Source organism: Arvicanthis niloticus, chromosome 10 (genome assembly GCF_011762505.2).
Source record: "Arvicanthis niloticus isolate mArvNil1 chromosome 10, mArvNil1.pat.X, whole genome shotgun sequence".
Taxonomy (NCBI): domain Eukaryota; kingdom Metazoa; phylum Chordata; class Mammalia; order Rodentia; family Muridae; genus Arvicanthis; species Arvicanthis niloticus.
This window is the reverse complement of record NC_047667.1, coordinates 58,629,808-58,648,031: the sequence shown is the minus strand read 5'-3', so window position 1 is coordinate 58,648,031 and position 18,224 is coordinate 58,629,808. Positions and strand designations below refer to the sequence as shown.

The 18,224-nt window shown below is 44.0% G+C and overlaps 1 protein-coding gene and 1 non-coding gene across 3 annotated transcripts in view; both read right to left on the bottom strand.

Moving 5' to 3' along the window:
• The window catches only part of Rab3gap2 (RAB3 GTPase activating non-catalytic protein subunit 2), a 78,518-nt gene that overhangs the window by 24,254 nt on the left and 36,040 nt on the right, over positions 1–18,224 (bottom strand). For both annotated transcript variants that reach the window (XM_034513106.2, XM_034513107.2), the window contains exons 9-19: positions 17,512–17,610; positions 12,356–12,504; positions 10,757–10,836; positions 10,556–10,645; positions 8,549–8,688; positions 7,395–7,611; positions 6,723–6,866; positions 6,411–6,493; positions 6,058–6,122; positions 3,089–3,179; positions 40–167 (exon numbers count right to left, since the gene is read on the bottom strand). In XM_034513106.2, the coding sequence (XP_034368997.1) occupies positions 40–167; positions 3,089–3,179; positions 6,058–6,122; positions 6,411–6,493; positions 6,723–6,866; positions 7,395–7,611; positions 8,549–8,688; positions 10,556–10,645; positions 10,757–10,836; positions 12,356–12,504; positions 17,512–17,610 (1,286 nt within the window). The remainder of the gene's footprint in view (positions 1–39; positions 168–3,088; positions 3,180–6,057; positions 6,123–6,410; positions 6,494–6,722; positions 6,867–7,394; positions 7,612–8,548; positions 8,689–10,555; positions 10,646–10,756; positions 10,837–12,355; positions 12,505–17,511; positions 17,611–18,224) is intronic.
• Positions 15,626–15,757, bottom strand: LOC117716720 (small nucleolar RNA SNORA36 family). Its single transcript, XR_004607814.1, has one exon. It is a non-coding gene; the product is annotated as a small nucleolar RNA SNORA36 family (small nucleolar RNA).

The following is an 18,224-nucleotide window of genomic DNA, read 5'->3' as shown; positions in this document are numbered from 1 at the left end:
ATAACTGTGCACATAATATTAATGTCTGCGGTTACTCACATTATCAGAGAATGGTGTATCTGAGTGAAAATCAAGAGTATTTAATTGACTGACAGATTCATAAAGATGTAGTAATTTCAATTTACTGGCACAAAACTGTAGCAGTCCTTCATCAACAGACTCAAGCTCTAAAAGGTGGAGGAAAAACATATTAGACATACTTAACAGACTCATAAAGACTTTCAAAATCTCTTAAATATGCAATTTCTTTTTTTTTTTGTTTGTTTGTTTTTTGGTTTTTTGAGACAGGGGTTTCTCTGTGTAGACCGGGCTGGCCTCAAACTCAGAAATCCGCCTGCCTCTGCCTCTGCCTCTGCCCGGCTATAAAGCTTAGATACAGGCATTGTGGTGAACGCTTTTGTTGTTGTTGTTGTTGTTTTTTTTTTCTGGCAACTTCTTAATAGGTTAATATTGATATGCTGAACCTATCATAGATTTTGAAAGCAAAGATAATGTTTCCAATATAATAAAATGTCTAGCTTTTAAAGTGAAATAATGGTTTCTAATAAAGGGAGAGAGGTACAGAGCAAGAGCTGTGTAGTACTTTAAAGAGCAGACCCTACACATCGTCTGTTGGCCCCGCACCAGACACTGTGCTCACCTGAGGATGTGTGCACGCACGCACGGCTCTGACTGTTATCAAGGGGTCAAAGACAATGAGGCTCACACAGGACTGTGGCAAATGTACCGGCAGGACAGCCTGGCAAAGACCTACGTAGACTTCCACTAACATCCCACTGAGTGGGTTTTATTTTGCTCAAGATTAATGCTGAGGAAAGATTCCCCACCGAGCAAATTATGCATACTAATTTAAGTATTTCTCACTAATGTAAAACAAATAAATATATATCTCTTCAAGGGCAGCTATGGAAAACTTGAAGAACTCTTATTTAAGAATGAATATCAAAAAGCGTTACTCTTGTCCTCACAGCTATTATAAAACAGCGTAAGAAACTGAAAAATTTCAGGACTCTGATTTAGCAATAGAACTTGAAACTGTGATTTATTTTTTAGTTTTTGTCTTGTGACTTGACTGATTCTCTACATAACAGCAGATCTGTTAATGCTGTCAAGGGGTGTGAGACTTTAGAAGCACAGTAAGCCTCTTCAGTGAGCTGGCTCCACTGAGACATGGGCTCTAAAGGCACCCACCGTTTACCAAGCGCGTGCTTTCTGTATCTACGGAAAACGCCAAGAATGAAAACTATCTCAAAATTAGGTGCTTTATGTCCTGCAGAAACTTAGTATGAATTCTCCTTTAAGTCACTGTAGCCTGGCTTAAACATGATTAAGTATAAATGTAATTAAATATAATCTGGCTTTAGACTCTACTGTTAGGGAAAGCCCCAAGTAAATGGATTCAATTCACTGCACACCACAATTCAATTGGTATTAGGAATCTGGAGTCAGTTACCTTTGCAAGCTCAGCTGACAGAATATGGAGTTACCATCCACCGTTTCAAATGTAATTCTTTTCAGACAAGTTTAAACAAATAAGTCAGTCCTAAAACTTAGCCCTGCTAATGAGATGAGGCTGTGAATTCTGGAACTCCCTCCTCTGTCCCTAAAGGACGAGAGAGTGCAGCTCCTCCACACGAAGGGAACATCACTTCAAAAAGTCAATGTTCTTGACCACTACCCCAGTCAGAAAAAATATTCCTTAAGAAGGTCCCCATTAGAAATCGCTCTTCTAGGAGGCAAAGCAAAAGCCAAAGATAGAAAAAAAATGTGTTTGGGTTTTGTTGTTGTTTCTAAGACTAGGTCTCCTACTTAGAGCTGGCTGGCCTGCAACTGTAACCAGGCTGGCCTCTGAACTCAGAGCCCCACCCATTTCTGCCTCCCAAGGGCTGAGATTGAAGGCCTGTGCCAGGACCCCAGCCCTATTTGGTTCTCGCATACATTAGCTCGCTACCTTCACCCCAATGGCTTTCACAATGTTCTGCAACTCTTTCAAAATAACAGTTTTTCATCACTCTCTAAAAATTTTATATTGTTAATTATTTTCTTCATGTACAATTTAATTTTTTAATATTTAAAATAATAATTTTATTAACTATTTAAGAATTTGATGTATGCATATAATACATTTTGAGCATATTCACCACCACCCCTTCCCAACTTCATGTCCACTTTTTTTTTCTAGAAACTTTATTATCAAAAAATTACAAATAAAAATACCACACACCAAAATTAGCAGACACAAAGTCTATAGGAGGTATTTGGAATAGAAGTTATGGAATGTCACATTAAACTTTGATATCTTATTAACACTTTTGAGGGTGGGAGTTTTACAAGTATAGTACGCTTTCCCCCATTAAATAACCCACTGAGTCCAATTTCTGCTTCTCATGTATCTCATCCCAGGTGTGAGGCCACCCTCTGGAGTGTCTGTGAGCTAATAGGAGCCCACAGCTGTACAGAAAATTACTCTCCCACCTCCTGAAGGCATCCACTGTCAATAGCTTCTCAGGCAGGGGACGTATGAGCCCTGTCATCCTCACTGCAGGGACATGCATGGCTTCATGGTGACAGGTTTAGGGCAGGGAGCCACCCACCTGTGCTTCCTGCAGACTTTCTGTCCCTTTTTTCCAAATGCTCCCCATGCCTGAGGTGGAGTGGACACAACACAGCTAGCCTCTCTGTGGCTGCTTCCCATCATTCTGTACTGACATCTTCCCTCACAACAGATGGGCAACCTTTAAAGGTCCCAGTATAGAGTAAGTACCCTATTTCATGTCTGTCTGCTGATTCCCTCTAGCTGTTAGTTATCTCTACATTAATATAACATGATGGTGTCATATATCCCATAATGAGATAATATATAATCTGAAGGGAACCCATAACAGTATCTATTACTTTGGTTTATTTATTTATTTTTTAAATTTATTTATTTATTTTATATATTTGAGTACACCGTAGCTGTGTAGAGGGCATCAGACCCTATTACAGATGGTCATGAGCCACCATGCGGTTGCTGGGAATTGAACTCAGGACCTCTGGAAGAACAGTCAGTGCTCTTAACCACTGAGACGTCTCTCTAGCCCCTTACCTTGGTTTTTTAAAGTGTCCATTAAAGTCTGAGTAACATTTCTAAGGCAGGAAAATGATAGACGGTCACTGGCCAAAATGCTTTCCAGAGCCTAGAAGAAACAGTGAGCAGGTGTAGTGATAATGCAGCCACAGGTTAGCTTTGACTTTATACATAGACCTGCATCTTTGCTATCCCCACTCTCAGTACACACAGCTGAGAATTCAAGTTACATTAAAGTAGTATGAGACCGAGCCTATGTCCAGACAGAGAGTAACTAGATGGCGGTTGCTGGGTCACAGAATGGCCACAGGACATAACGAGGACAGTCATCCTCTGACACAGCTTGAAGTGACCTCTACCTGGAATGAATGACAAGCAGAGGTTACTGCCATGCTGGTTATGAAGCTGCCACCTCATTACCACTTGCACACATGCACATGGCAGTTGCCACAACCGCCATGCCTGCTAGACACAGTACACACTCTGTCCTCCCCAATGACAACCGATCTGGATGCCTCAACTTCTTCAGTCATGGGCTCGAAAATACCTCACCACACCTGAGGCAGCAACCAGTCAGGAACATAAAGTTTGTATTTATCCTTTTATATTAGCAGATTAAATTGGATTTTAACTGATGAGACAAGTAGTTTAAAACCCTAAGCCTACAGTGCCTGTGTCAGGACACAGGACTCCCAGCACTCGGGAGGTAGAGGCAGGTTGATCTGTGAGTTCCACGTAAGCCAGGGCTACACAGAAAAACTCTGTCTACAAATAAACAAATAAAGATAAATATCAGTCTCATAGCACAATAATATCTGTATTTGAAAGGTCAAAACGAGCGAAGACGGTGACTCTCAACACTACCAGTCCTATGAGGCAACTATCTATAGCACAGAAGGGAAGTGACCAAACAGACCAAAACCTAGGATAAGCGGAACCCTCCTCCATCCTTCCAACACGGCAGGCTGTGGGCGAGTACACTTTCTCCCCTCACTGTATTCAGTCTCTCAAGGTCTTCATTCTCTTCCTTTGCTCTGGTGTTATAAGGCAACAGGCAGTTTTGACTTTTCTAGCATTAAAAAAAATGCATGCTTTCATGAATGGTGATATGGTGAGGGGAGGAGGAAGAGAATTCGTCATCAGACAACCTGTGCCATGCATCATCCCAGCTCTGCTGGTCTGTGGTGCACGGTGAGGGGAGTGATGGCTTTCTCTATTTGACTCACATTGTCAGCACAATGCCATGTTCAATAACTGAGATTTTTGTCCTGAGGAAGAGAAAGCCAATTAGCAGTCAGTGGAATGGAGAATTAGAGCAAAAATCAGAGACATTTTTGCTCTATAATAAAACAATAATGTATTTTGTTTGTTTTTTGAAACAGGGTTTCTCTGTATAGCCCTGGCTATCTTGGAACTCACTCTGTAGACCAGGCTGGCCTTGAACTCACAGAGATCTGCCTGCCTCAGCCTCCTGAATGCTAAGATTAAAGGCACGTGCTGTAACTACCCAGCTAATAAAGTATTTTTAAAAAACGGCTCCAACACAAACCACTTCTCCCGGTTCCACATACACAGTGAGGTAATAAGATGCACACTGGTCTTTGCCATTGGGTCCTGGCTTACAGCTCCTACAGTTTCTAACAATAATTTCCTGAGTGACAGGTGCTAAAGAATCCTTTGTTCTGTTGGCTGGTCGTGGCCTCAGCTCCTGGAACTGGGGTGCTAAAACCCCTGTGGACAGAGAAACTGGGAGAATGTTCCGTGGTAACATTTCCTGTTTGCCCCCAGATTCCAGAGAACACAAACATCTTCTGTTTCAGTGAGGCAATTCTTGACACAGTCACAAGATGGGGCTGGTTACCATGGCAACCAGCCAGGAGCTTAGAGAATGCTAATTTTTAGCCCCACTCCTAGCCTCTAGGGAGGAACACTGAAGGGTAAGCTGACCAATAACAGTCAATGGTGCAATGGATCATCCCAAGTAATAAAAACTCCATAACTTTTGCAGGGATGGAGGCCTTGGAATTGCAGACAGCTGACATTTTGTGGCATGCAGAGACTACTGGAGAGACAGAAGCTGCACACCCATCTGCAGAAGTATTGCCCTGTGCACCTAGCTGGTTGTTAGTAGTTTTTAGTATCTGTTTCAACATGTAAATAAGAACTTCTCTGAGTCTGTGAGCCACTTGCCAAGCAAAAGCAAAGGCCAGGTCATAACTCATAGTTGGTCACAAACATAACAGCCTACTGGTTGTGGCTGGCATTTAAAAGTGGCGAGGGGGGGGGGGGGGGGGGGGGGTTTCATGGGGCTGAATTCTTCAGGTCAGTAAAGTTAAAACTGATCTGAATGTCAACAACGAGCCGGGCAATACTGTGGACTGTGGGGCCTTGGGCCAGGACTCTCATCAGGACAAGTGCAGCTACGAGAAGCAATGTGTCATCTACTAACACAGATGCAAAACTCACAGCTCAGAGATCCCACCTTCAGGTGCAAGTTCAGTAGAAACCTAAATTGTGTACTGGGAGACACAAGGAAAACAACGCACTGTGGATTGACTATCGACGGCAGGAGAATGACAGTGAGCTGCAGCTCCCTCAGCATGGGGCTCACAGAACACAACAGACAGCATGTCTCCAACTATAGAAAACTGAGAATACATCAGATGCTTCAGAACAGCTACACAGAAGATGGGGTTGGGACTAAGGAGGGGCAGCTGGGCTCTTCAGAGGTCCTGGAAGCTTCAATTTCCTAAGGTGGTAGTCATACACTTGTACCTATGATGTTATTATTATGTTTCCATTATACTGGATTTATGCATGTGTGTGTAAGTATAAAGCACATGCAATCCCATATATAGTAATAGTAAGCTTTTTAAAAAAGAGAGAACAGATACTCACTCCTACATGGGACTATGAAAATAAAATTTTTCTCAGGATTGAGTGACATCGGTTTCTCAGCAGGAAAACTCACCGCCACACACACTTACTTGTTTCTTGGTTGCAGGGTACTTAATATCAAGAATCAACTCCTGTATTTCCGTTTCAAATGAGTCTGAAATGAGAAAATCAGACTGGAATGTTCAGTTTATTCTAGAAACAAGTTTCTATGGAAGACAAGCTGTCTGCCCTCTTTGTCATCCTAAAGGAGTCACAGTCTCCCAGCCCCCACACTATCATTTTCTTGGGCAGTTAATCCCCCCTTGATGCACACATCCTCCCCTCTAAGCACTGACAAGATAAACGCCCATCCCACCCCTCATCCTGCAAAAGGCTGGGATGCTCGAGGCAAACTCCTTGAGGCACTCACAGTACAGTGCTTTACTGGATGAGAGGCACCTACCCAGCCTGGGGGACTTTGCTCTCAGCAGGGCTGCCAGTTTCTTCACTAAGTGCAGGTCCTTGGCTCTTTCACTCTTCTTATCACTAAAATAATAAATGTGACCCATTATACAATGTGTGTCTGTTCCTTCTAATCCCGATGCAATCCAACTCACCTTTTGTCTGCTTTTATGTTTCCTGTTTAACTTTAAAGGGATTGTCTAGCAATCAAACAAACCACCAAATGCTAAATATCAAACAAAGAAACAAAGGAGCCCGAGGGGAAGGACCAGACAAACTGCACAGCAGTCACAGCACACGCATCAGCTCTTACCTCAGCGCTAAATGGAAAGGTACGTTCACCGCTTTCACACTTGCAGACACCGGATCAACAAGACAGATCTGGTAAGTCTGAGGCTGCCAACTCTGACTTGTCACGTTGTTTAAGCCCATGATTTTGTAGCCAGGATACAGCAGCCTAAGGCAAGCACACACCAGTGGGTAAGATCAGCAGGAGGAGAAATCCCACAAGGTTTTGCTACCTCAGCTACATCTGCATCAACTCAGGGTTAACCACCAGCCAAACAACCACTGATGCCAGGGAGCTAAGTGAGCAGAGCTAACTCAGACAGAGGAGGTCTACTTCAAAGGTTCTAGGAAACTGTATGGACACAATCAAACCCACAGTCCAATGGCAAATAAGGTGCATGCCTTGCCTAGCATCACTGGGAACAGCGATTTCCCCTTGGGGGTCTTCACTATATAAGAAAAATGGCTTACATACGGCTAGAACCAGCTCACTTGAGTCAGCGGCCGACCGTGGCATCCTCAGTAATATTTCTTTGCTATGTAGCACACAATCCTCAATTCTACGTCAGGCACTCAGGGAAAACATGATGGACAGAGCATTCTGCAATTCTCCAAGGCCTTGTCATCTACTGCTGCTTTAAGGAGTGCTTCCCTGTGTTCCTCTTGGGGACCAGCAGAGGCCAGCCTGGCAGCTTACCTGCAGTGTTTACCCACGTTGAAAGCTCCCACTCGAGGTCCTTGCTGCGTGTTCCACACTTCCAAAATCCCCCTTCGTGGTGCATAGATCACAAGGAACTGGGCTACTCGACTGGGCCCTTGAGTACTTCCAAAGGGGGAGAAATCCCCCTTTTCTGGTACTCGTTCATGGAGGTCCTCCACAATTTGAATCCATCCGACCTGTGCATCCCGATACCCTTGCCGACAGAGAAAGGGAGCTAGTCAGTCTACTCACCTGGGTTCAACAGTAGGTCCTCAGGCACTACTGACTACTTAGGGGGAAGGGAAGACAGAGAAGTACATTATCTCTTTATTATTAGAGACCTTAAACAGAAAAAATAAAAAAGAATACCCTGTCACCAAAACATCACATTTTAATATTTTACCATGTATATTTGCTTCAGATCCCTCTCTCCTTTAAGAAGAAGATATTGCAGATCTCATCAAAGCTTCCCGAGTCTGTCCCTGCCTTTGCTCCCGTTTCCTTCCTATCCTCTCTGTGAAAATCCCTTCCTTAAAGAGAAAAACAGATCTGGGGAGAGCACTAGTGTGGCTAGTTAAAATATAATCAAGAGACGAAGTGGCCAGCCTGCTAGTCAAGCTCCATGGAGGGACAGGAGAGGGAAAGTGGGTGGCACAGGAAATATGCAAAGAGCTGAGGCTGTTTTGTTTGGGGTGGCCGTCTTATAACTAATACTCGTGGAAATGACAAGTGACTGAAGCAGCTGGAGAACACAAACAGCAATGCCAGCAGCAACAGTAGTCTCATGAAGGAAAGGCATGTGACAGGGTCAAGAACCCAAGAGTGACAAATTTGACTGGAAGTGCAAGGGGAGGAGGGGCTGAGCGTGCCTGTAATGAGAAGAGAGAGTCCAGTGGGAGCATGTGCAAGGCCCTGGGTGCGAACCCAGCAGCACAAACAACCAAGTCATACTAACCAAACAAAGAGCCAGTGCTTTAACTGATGATGTATCAACTAACTACTAGTCAAATGGTACCAACTTGAGTTGATAGTAGAAGGAAAAGTCAGGGGACTGAATTCTGTTACCAACCAAAAGCTAAAGGATAATGAAGTCCCTCAACTACTGAGGTAAAAAGTAAGGCAACTTTTTCTCCATTTCTATAGGGAAGTACCTTTCCACATCCGAATTGCAATTCCTCGGGCTACGTCCAACAAGATAACTCTGCCAAAATCATCTGTGACTGCTGCCAGGGTGTTACAAGGAGACAGGCATATGCTTTCTCCATGGCGTCTAGAATCCGGAAGTCCAAATCTGTCATTAAAAAAATAAACAAATAAAAGCTAAAATCACATTGAAAGCTAGGAATGTAGGATAATAAAATGCATACATAAAATAAACTGTGTCTATTTCTAAATAGAAAACATACAAACCTTGCCTGGATTAATACTCCATTATCTTTTATATTTATAACATAAAATGCAGAGAAGAAACATTCCCCCAGCACTACCCTGTCTTTTCTGGTTTTGAGTAAGAGTCTTGTGACAGAAAACAGGACAATCAACTGCACTGTGGGACACTCTGTCCCAGCACAGGCGTCTTCTGCTCTGTGTTGGAGCGCACACCTTGCTGACACTAATGTGTCTACCTGTGAGGGTTAACTCTCATGTCTGGTATGGTGAGGAGCTGTGAGAAATGCCTAGGACACTCACAAGGCACACTCCTGGAGTGTCTGTAGTGTGACTCCAGATTAGGTGAGGGCTCTGACCTTGAACAGATGAATCCTTTGATAGTTCTCTAATATGAGGGCATTATTGGGGAGGTTGTGAAAAATCTGAAAGGGACACCTAACTGAAAGCTGTAGGTCACTGAGGTATGTCCCTGAAAGCCTTATGGAAGCCTCTGGCCTTTTCCTGGATCCCATCTTTCTGGACTTAAGAGATTAATGGCTCTCCTTGGCCATGAGTTCCCACTGTAATGACAGTCTGTTCAAGAACATGGACCAACTGACAACAACAGACGGAACCCTTTTGGAACTGTGAACCATTATAAATGTTTCCTGCTTTAAGTTGTTTTTGTCAAATATTTTGACTTCAATAACACAAAAACAAGTAAGCTGCTGCCTAAAGTAAGAACTTTCTTTTTCTAAAGAGTTCCTGAGGGTGTGCTATCTGCCTGTAAGCAGTTTATGTGAGTCAGTGCAGCAGAGGCAACCAGGGAGTGATCTGGAAGGAGCTCGCACAGAAGGCCTTCAGCGCAAGTGCTCAAACTCTGTCACGTAGATGTGACACACAAAAGGCCATCTGACCAACTTCAGATGGCTGAGTGAATTCAGAATTCAGGCGTGTTATAGCACGGAGTAGCAGGAAAGGATAGGACACAGTTCAGCAGTGCAGTGCTTGGCCCACATGCTGGGGGGAGGGGGGGTGTCGTGTCTCAGAACTGCCAAGAAGAAAAGGGACGGTAACCTCTGTTTAGTGAGTAATGAATCCAAACCTACAAATCTCAAAAAAAACTGATTTTACTAACAGTTTTGTTAGTCTGCTTTCTCCATCTTTAGAAGAACATCTTTAGAAAGAGAATTTGGAATATTACTTCCTTTTTTTTTTTTTTGGTTTTTCGAGACAGGGTTTCTCTGTATAGCGTTTGGCTGTCCTGGAACTCACTCGGTAGACCAGGCTGGCCTTGAACTCAGAAATCCACCTGCCTCTGCCTCCCAAGTGCTGGGATTAAAGGTGTGCGCCACCACCGCCCAGCTATTACTTCCTTTATGGTGGTATTTTATATCAGGTAATGAGCAACATTTAAAGAGAAGGCCAAACAAGTAATAACAACAAAAAAAAAAAAACAAAAAAAAAAAAAACAAAAAAACAAAAACAAAAACAAAACCCAAAAAAACCAACCAACCAACCAACCAAACAAACAAACAAAAAAACCTGCACTCTTCAGACACTGATCTGTTCTACAGTAGTAAGACAGGAAGGCCCTCCTAGCCGGCATTCTGAAGACTCATCCTCCTCAGGGGACTCTTGTTCTAGCTGAGAACAGAATCCCACACAAGGAGAAAATTTCAGAAGCCCAGAGTCACAGAAAGTCGGAGAAAATCAGCCGAGGGCCCCAGGTGAATGTAACCATAACAGGCTGCTCAAAGCACCCTGTGAGAAAAGCATGGCTGACTTGCCTCACAGCTAGTGGGGTGGCTGGCTCCATCTTGGGCTTCTGTTTCTGGACAGTTTCTTCTTCGTGCTTGCTTTTCCAACCAAGCCAACCACTGAGGAGAGGAGACACAGGTGAATACTAGCTTCAAGGGTCTCAGAGCACAGTATCAAAATCTAGGCACAATCAAGCCAAATCCAAGTCAGATCAAGTTAAAATGCATTACCTGGCGGCACTGAAGAGGGCGGAAGTCAGCTTACTTGCAACAGCGAGCGCAACGTGAGACAACAGAGGCTGAGTGCTTCCCTGCAAACCAGACACGCAGAGAGAACATGGATGAAACCTGTTTCTAGAGGAGCCTTACATAAAGATGCAGGTTCCAACGTCTGCACCAGGAGCTCTTCGAGGAAGTGTCAACCTCAGTAGCAGCAAAAAAGTACAACTAACTCGAGGACTTAAAATAAAACCCACTAGAGGCACAAGTTGCTCCTGTCAAGTACTTTGGCCTCAGCAATGCAAACTAACACACTGGGAAGCAAGAACTTCCACTGTGCTCAGCTGCTGCTGGCCTAGAGCCAACTTTTAAGGTTTCTCTTTAAACTGCAGTAGCATAATGAAAACCAAGGCCAGTAAGACAACGGCATTGTCTAGCTGTGCTGCGGATTCCCCAGCTGTACAAAACTGCCCCTTCGCTTGCTTTTTTAAAAAGTAAATATATATTTGTATAAAAGGAAAAGATAGTTCAGCCCTTCCAGAGAAGGCTATTTTTTAAGTGAGAAGTGCTTCAGAATGTAACACCTAACTTTTCTCTATTTTAGGACACAGTTTTCAAAGACTGTATCAACGATAATGGGCAGCTTGCTCTGTGTCGCACTTCCTCATTTATTCTAATCCCTGGAGGCTGACACAATTAACAGCTAGCAGTGGCACCAATATTTAAACAAAGCTCGGCTGTCAAAGACCTCAGGGCTTCAGAGACCACGATTTATTGGTTTTACCTTGGGTGTTTTGTTGCTGATACACACATACACGCACACGCGCACACACACACACAGACACACACCCCTACCCGTGGGGAGCAGGGAACAATGCCTCATGTAGCCCAGGCTAGCTTCAAACTTGCTAGGTAGTAGAGAATGACCTTGAACTTCTGATCCTTCTGCCTCCACCTCTCCCAGTGCTAGTATTACAAGTATACACCACCACATACATCTCTTACATGTTGCTGGAGATCAAACTCAGCTTCAGATGCGCTTCAAGTGCTCTACCAAGTGAAGTACACCCCCAATGCTCTGCCCTGATCCTAAAAGCTTTTCACTTAATCTAAATAATTTAGGAGAAGCTTGGACTGGTGACATGGCACAGTGAGTAAAAGTGCACACACATAAGCCTGGTTACCTGAGTTCAATCACCACAGCTACACAGAGCAGCCAGATGTGGCAGTGTGCATCAGCAATGGCGGCACTCCCACAAGGGAGCTGGGAGCTGGGCCTGGAAGGCCAGCTACAAGGTAGAAGGGAAGAGCAAGCTTCCAAAGTTATCCTCTGACTCATACACACTCAGAACACATGCCTGCAGTCAGTGAGACACACACACACACAAACACACTCTCTGTCTCTCACACATATATATGCACACACTCCACACAAACACTTTTATACAAAGCAATTTTTTTAATTATAAAAAATTCTTTAGAAGAAACGTGATTAATTTTAGCTTTAGATGAAACTTACAAATCTAATCTTTCTAAAGGCTATGTTACTATATCTGATTTTTAGGCAAATTAAACAGTTCCGAGTGGCTCTACTCATGATGAAGTTCCTACCTCTAGAGCATAGAAGAAGCCAGTGAATGGACTGGAGCCCACAGTGATGTATTGAGACATGGCAGGCGGGCTGTTTTTAATTGCCGCATTAAATCCACCTATATTGGAAGCAGTCTTCATTTGATCAAACGGCGACAGAGTCATAATACCTTATAATTAAAAGAAAAAGAGTATAAAATCTAGTTTGAATACATTAAAATGGCTTCATTTAAACTATTATTTTACTTGTGTTTTAAGAGGCTACTTAGTTTTAAGTCACAAGTAATTTCCAAAAGTACAAATATCCACATTAGAAAGTAGTGGCGCAGGCCTTTAATCCCAGCGCTTGGGAGGCAGAGGCAGGTGGATTTCTGAGTTCGAGGCCAGCCAAAAACCAAAACCAAAACCAAAACCAAAACCAAAAAAAAAAAAAGAAAGAAAGAAAGAAAGAGGTGCTGATAAATATTAAAAGCACCCAACTTGCAAGCTCAGCCTGTTTCCACCTCTATTACTTTCATACTCCCTGCAGCGATGCTACTTTTACCAAAGGTTTCAACTCACCACCTTGCTATCTGTCCTCAACTTACCAAGCACCACTTGGGTTTCCTACCCGTCCCATCCCATCCAGCTCAGATCCACGGTTCCATTCCAGCCCCTCCTGAAGCCCTGGCACCAATCTTACTCCACCTGCTCTTCAGAGGAAACCTTAACCTTGGAGTACCTCAAGTTTCTGCTCTTGAAAGAAACAACTGTTCACACAAGGCCCACCCCGCTGTCTGAGTGCTTCCCGACTCCCAGTCCTTTGCAAGCATACGCTAAACAAACTAGACTGTGTCCCAGTCAGATGTGGCTAGCCTGGTCTCTACAGCAGCACTAAGTTCTTTAGACCTACGCACTGCCCTATGTGGTTGGCTGCTGAATCTAGAGGAGCACTGTCTTTTTTTTTTTTTTTTTTTTTTTTTTTTTTTAAAGATTTATTATTTATTTTATGTATGTGAGAACACTGTTGCTGTCTTCAGACACACCAGAAGGCATCAGATCCCATTACAGATGGTTGTGAGCCACCATGTGGTTGCTGGGAATTGAACTCAGGACCTCTGGAAGAACAGTCAGTGTTCTTAACCGCTGAGCCATCCCTCCAGCCCCCAGGCTCTCTATTGTAACAAGCTATAAAGCTGTGCTTCAGGCATACAGGGTGAGACAGCTTACAGAGGACCCTCTTCCTCTCTCATCCTGCCAAGAGCCACTTCATATTCACTCTTCATTACAAGTGATGTAAATTTTACTCATGGCTGAGAAAATGTTCATCTATAATTCTAGTGCCTTAGCTGAGATTTTCCCACTGGGGTTATAATCTTGCTGAAGGTTTTCCCTGAACACAAGTCCTTTCCAAACTGTGAAACAGTGGGTTCCCTCTGCACATAAATCTCCATAAGGTCAAGCTCACTGCAAGACTTCCACATCTCCTTCCGTATCTATGAGGACCTCCTTGACAGTGTGACATGTAAACAGGGGCTCGCACTGAGGGAAGACTGAGTGGCTAGGGGGTCACTGTTCCAGGCAGGGAAGCAGCAATCCCAGTGTCTGCAGAAGGCTCCAGCTGCTCTGAGGAGCCAGATCGGCACAATAGGATGCAGTGAGAGAGGCTAGGAGGCAAGGGCCCAAGCAGCAGAGCAGGCAAAGGCCCAGCGTGCAACTGGGCGAAGGGGGAGCAGGTGAAGAGCAAGAAAAGAGCAGCAAGTATCAGGAGAGAAAATCAGTAACTGAATATGGGATGCCAAGTTTGTACATCCAGCAGAAATATTCAGACATGGAGCTTAAAGAAGAAAAGAATGTGCAGCTCACAGAACTGACCAGGACCAGCTGGGGATGGAAAGTAGACATACTGCAATTTTACTTCTTGTTGTTTGAAAATAGGACATGGAAACATTTATTGTGAGGCAAACCCACCCCAGCCTGGCTCCTGTGCTCACCTGTCTCCCCCAGCTGCTCAGAATAAGGTAATAAGGAGCTCCAGGCTGCCAGGTCCAGAGAACCACCCTCTCTTGAACCACGACCTCTGTCTGTGCAGTCATCCCACTGCCTCCGAGCCTCAGACCACCTCTAGCTGCCCACTTGATGCTCTACTGGAATGTGCCAGAAATCAACATGCAAAACATAGCTTGTGACCTGCGTGATTTGCCCCCCTTAAGGATCTTCCTTATTCTCCTTTCAGTGAATCTGCTCCTCCACACAGCTGCTTCACAGTGCTTCAACAGTGAAGGCACCGCCTGTGATTCCGTCACTTAGGGAAAGACTGGAGGTGAGTCCTTGAATCCCCTTTCTCATTTCTCAAATGCAGACCTGAGCAACTGTATGACAAATGTCGATAACATGCTCTAAGTCCATACTCTCACATGTCTGAACTACCACAACACTAGGCGGCTTCACTTCCTTTCCCACGCCTTTCTAAAGAGCACCCAAGGGGTGTTTTTTGGTCTTGTTTGAGACAGGCCCTCTCTCCATAGGCCGGGCTGCCTTAGAAACCACAAATTCAGAATAAAATTCACCTTCCTTGCCTTCAGCTCTGACCCTCCTGTATGAGTCCAACCTGCCTTCCCTTCTCATACACACTCTGTCAGGCACACTGACCTGCCTTGTTCCCAAGTCCCCTGAGGTCTTTGGGGTGCCCAGGCTGACAGTCAGTTTGTCCTCTGCTGAGGATGCTTTGCTAAAAAGTTTCCCATAGCTGGCTCCTCCTCACCCTTCCTGTCTCAGTCCAGCTCGGTTCTCTGGAGAGGCCCGTCCTTAGCATCTATGTCCACACTTCTTTACTCCAGAGCACTGGTCCTCAACTTCCCTTACACTATGACCCTTTAACACAGTTCCTCATGTTGTGGTGACCATAACCGTAAAATTATTTTCACTGCTACTTCATAACTGCCATTTTGCTACCATTATGAATCGTAATGTAAATTCTGATGTGCAAGATATCTGCGATGTGAGCAGACCCTGTGAAAGGGCTGTTCAATCCCACGTTAGAATCGATGCTCTAGCCCAGTTAAAGTCTCTGCCTGCTGATCTCCTCTACGATGCCTGCTGGTGCTTCGGCAGCACCACATCTACTTGTAGTTCCTGTCTATCTCTATCAGCAGAACATAAGCTTTCTCAGGCCGGCGTCTGGACTGCCGTGCTGCCAGTACCAGCACTAGTTCCTAGGGAATAATAGGTATTTATTGATTGATTGAGTTAATTAAGACCTTTATGTAAAGATGTAGATAAAATAAAGTTTATTGTACCATTATTGTTTTCATGTGTAGGCTGGGGAGTAAATGAATAGAATAATGTTTTCTATCCAATCATTTTCCCCAGCCAGCTTCAATGTTCCAAAGTCTAATTAGCAGAGCAGGGAGGAGACCCTGGGCTGAACTCAACACTTTGGAAATTGTATGTTAATATTTCTCTTAGCAAAAAACCTGAAGACACACTGAAGTGTTTACCGACAGAGTACTCCACCCATTACATACATAAAACAGAGTATTCCACACAAGAATGGTATCCAGGACTATGCAGACAGCATCAGCAGGCCTGTGTGCCAGACACCTTCTGCCAGCCCACCACATAACTCCTGCCTTCCCTAGAGCAGGCTTTCTTTCGACAGTTCCTGCTGACTTCTGGCTGAATTCAGACAACAGGAGTTCCATCAGGAGACCAGAGAGAGAAAGGCTCCTTCCCTGAAAGCTGGCTGTACCCTGAGGAAAAGTCATCTTGCTCCCAGGCAAGATGGTTTCTCTGTGTAGCCTTGGTTGTCCTGGAACTCACTTGTAGACCAGGCTGGCTTCCAACTTAGAGAGATTCTCCTGCCTCTGCCTCCCACATGCTGGGATAAAGGTTGTGTACCACTACTGCCCAGTCATTGTTCAAATTTTTAACATATATTACAACAATGGAAAATATTTTAAGATAGTACTGCTCTTTCTATTTTCACTTTTACCACCTTAATTCAGAAACCCATTACTTCTAAGATTAGAACAGTCTCCTCATTAGTGTTTCCTTTCTTTCTTTGTTTACGGCGTATGGCCACATTGCCCACGCTGGCCTTGAATTTGCTATATTCCTACAACAGCTGGAATTATAAACATGTACAAACATATGCAGCTTCTCCTAATAGTGACCATTAGACTATTAGAGACTACTCCCAGTCTCTAAACTGTTTTCAAAGTGGTTTTTCCTAACAAGCAATGTGAGGAGACTATTGCTGAGAACTTAGTGGTTCTTGACACGGCTGAGATGGCCCATTCCTGTATAAGGACAGGAGGGCTTCAAGGCTAGGTCCCTGTCTGTGTCCCTGGCCTCACTCTTACCAGCTCCCCTGGCCTTCACTGCTTCTCCAGCAGACTCTGCAACTCACCCCAGGCCAGTGTGTGCACTGGCTAGAGAGCTTGTTCTTTTCCTGTCAGATTCAGTCAGGTTGCTCAGTGCCTTTGACTTCCTCCTTGGGGCCTACTACAGTTACTCTACTCTTCAGTATACCTTTCAACTAGTCTTGCACTTCATAAAAATGACAGACAGAATCATGTTCTATAACACAGTCTGGCTTCAAACTCCAATCCTTCTTCTATCTGGTCTCCCAAATCCTGAGAAGACAGGTATGTATCACCATGCCCAGTCTTTGATGTTTACATTTTGAATTACACAATAATCCGTCAAATACTCTCATGGGAAGAAACCTGCCTTATATATTTTCTGTTATCCACAAGTTACATTTTAGAAGACTGATCTGTAAGGTCATTATAAGAATCAGAATGTCATAGACAAAGAACATCAACTCTGCTACTCTATCTTAAAGACACAGGCTTCGCTGAGAAAAGCTGAAATTAACTTCCCAGTGTCTCACTAAAGGCAGTAGATTTCTTTTTCACATAAGAATTAATGTCAGACCAGGCAGTGGTGGCACACGCCTTTAATCCCAGCACTTGGGAGGCAGAGGCAGGCTGATTTCTGAGTTCGAGGCCAGCCTGGTCTACAGAGTGAGTTCCAGGACAGCCAGGGCTACACAGAGAAACCCTGTCTCAAAAAAACCCCCAAAAAAACAAAACAAGAAAAAAAAAAAAGAATTAATGTCGGTTTCTAATAAATTAGATGCTTCAATAAAAAAGTATAAGAATAAAAATAAAAATAGAACCAGCAATACTTACCAATACTAGCATGATCGATAATGGTGTCAATATCTTGAAGACCCCATTTCTTATAAGCTAACGGTGGTGGTTGTATGTTCTCATTGCCTGATGCTGCAGCTGTCAAAAAGATCAGACAATCCAATTACAATGGATAGAATAGCATTTTATCTAAAAGGCATCTAATTTATATTTACTGTTCTAAAATGTCAACTAATAATGAAGCACAGTAATAAAAAAGGAATATGATGAGATTTATTCATGCCATAGCAATGCACACAAAACCACAACCGTCAAAAGACCCTTGTAGCTGGTCCTAAGCGAGCATCAGGCTTTGACTGTGGTAGACAAACTTGCATAAGCCTGTAAGCCTTCAGCTGTCCAGCAGCAAACTTCAAGTATTGGCTTCCAGATCATTTTGTAAACTGTAGGGCCGTGAAAGGAGTCTTGGTTTTCGGTAGAAGCGCTGGCTAGAAGTAGCCTAGAGACCCTGCAAGGGACAGGCATTTATTCTGCTGTGCTCCCAGAATCTAGGCTCCTAACACATGGCCTCGAACTCCATTAATGTACACTGTTCAGTCACATAGGACAATGCAGCCCCTCCCAAAGAGCACAGGCAGAGGGTGTGACCACAGGCCTCGGCCTCAAGAGATTTACATACTAATGCAATCCCTGAAGGCCAGAGGGCATAGCCAATTAAGCATTCTTCCCCAGACCCTCCCCCCTTTCTCCCT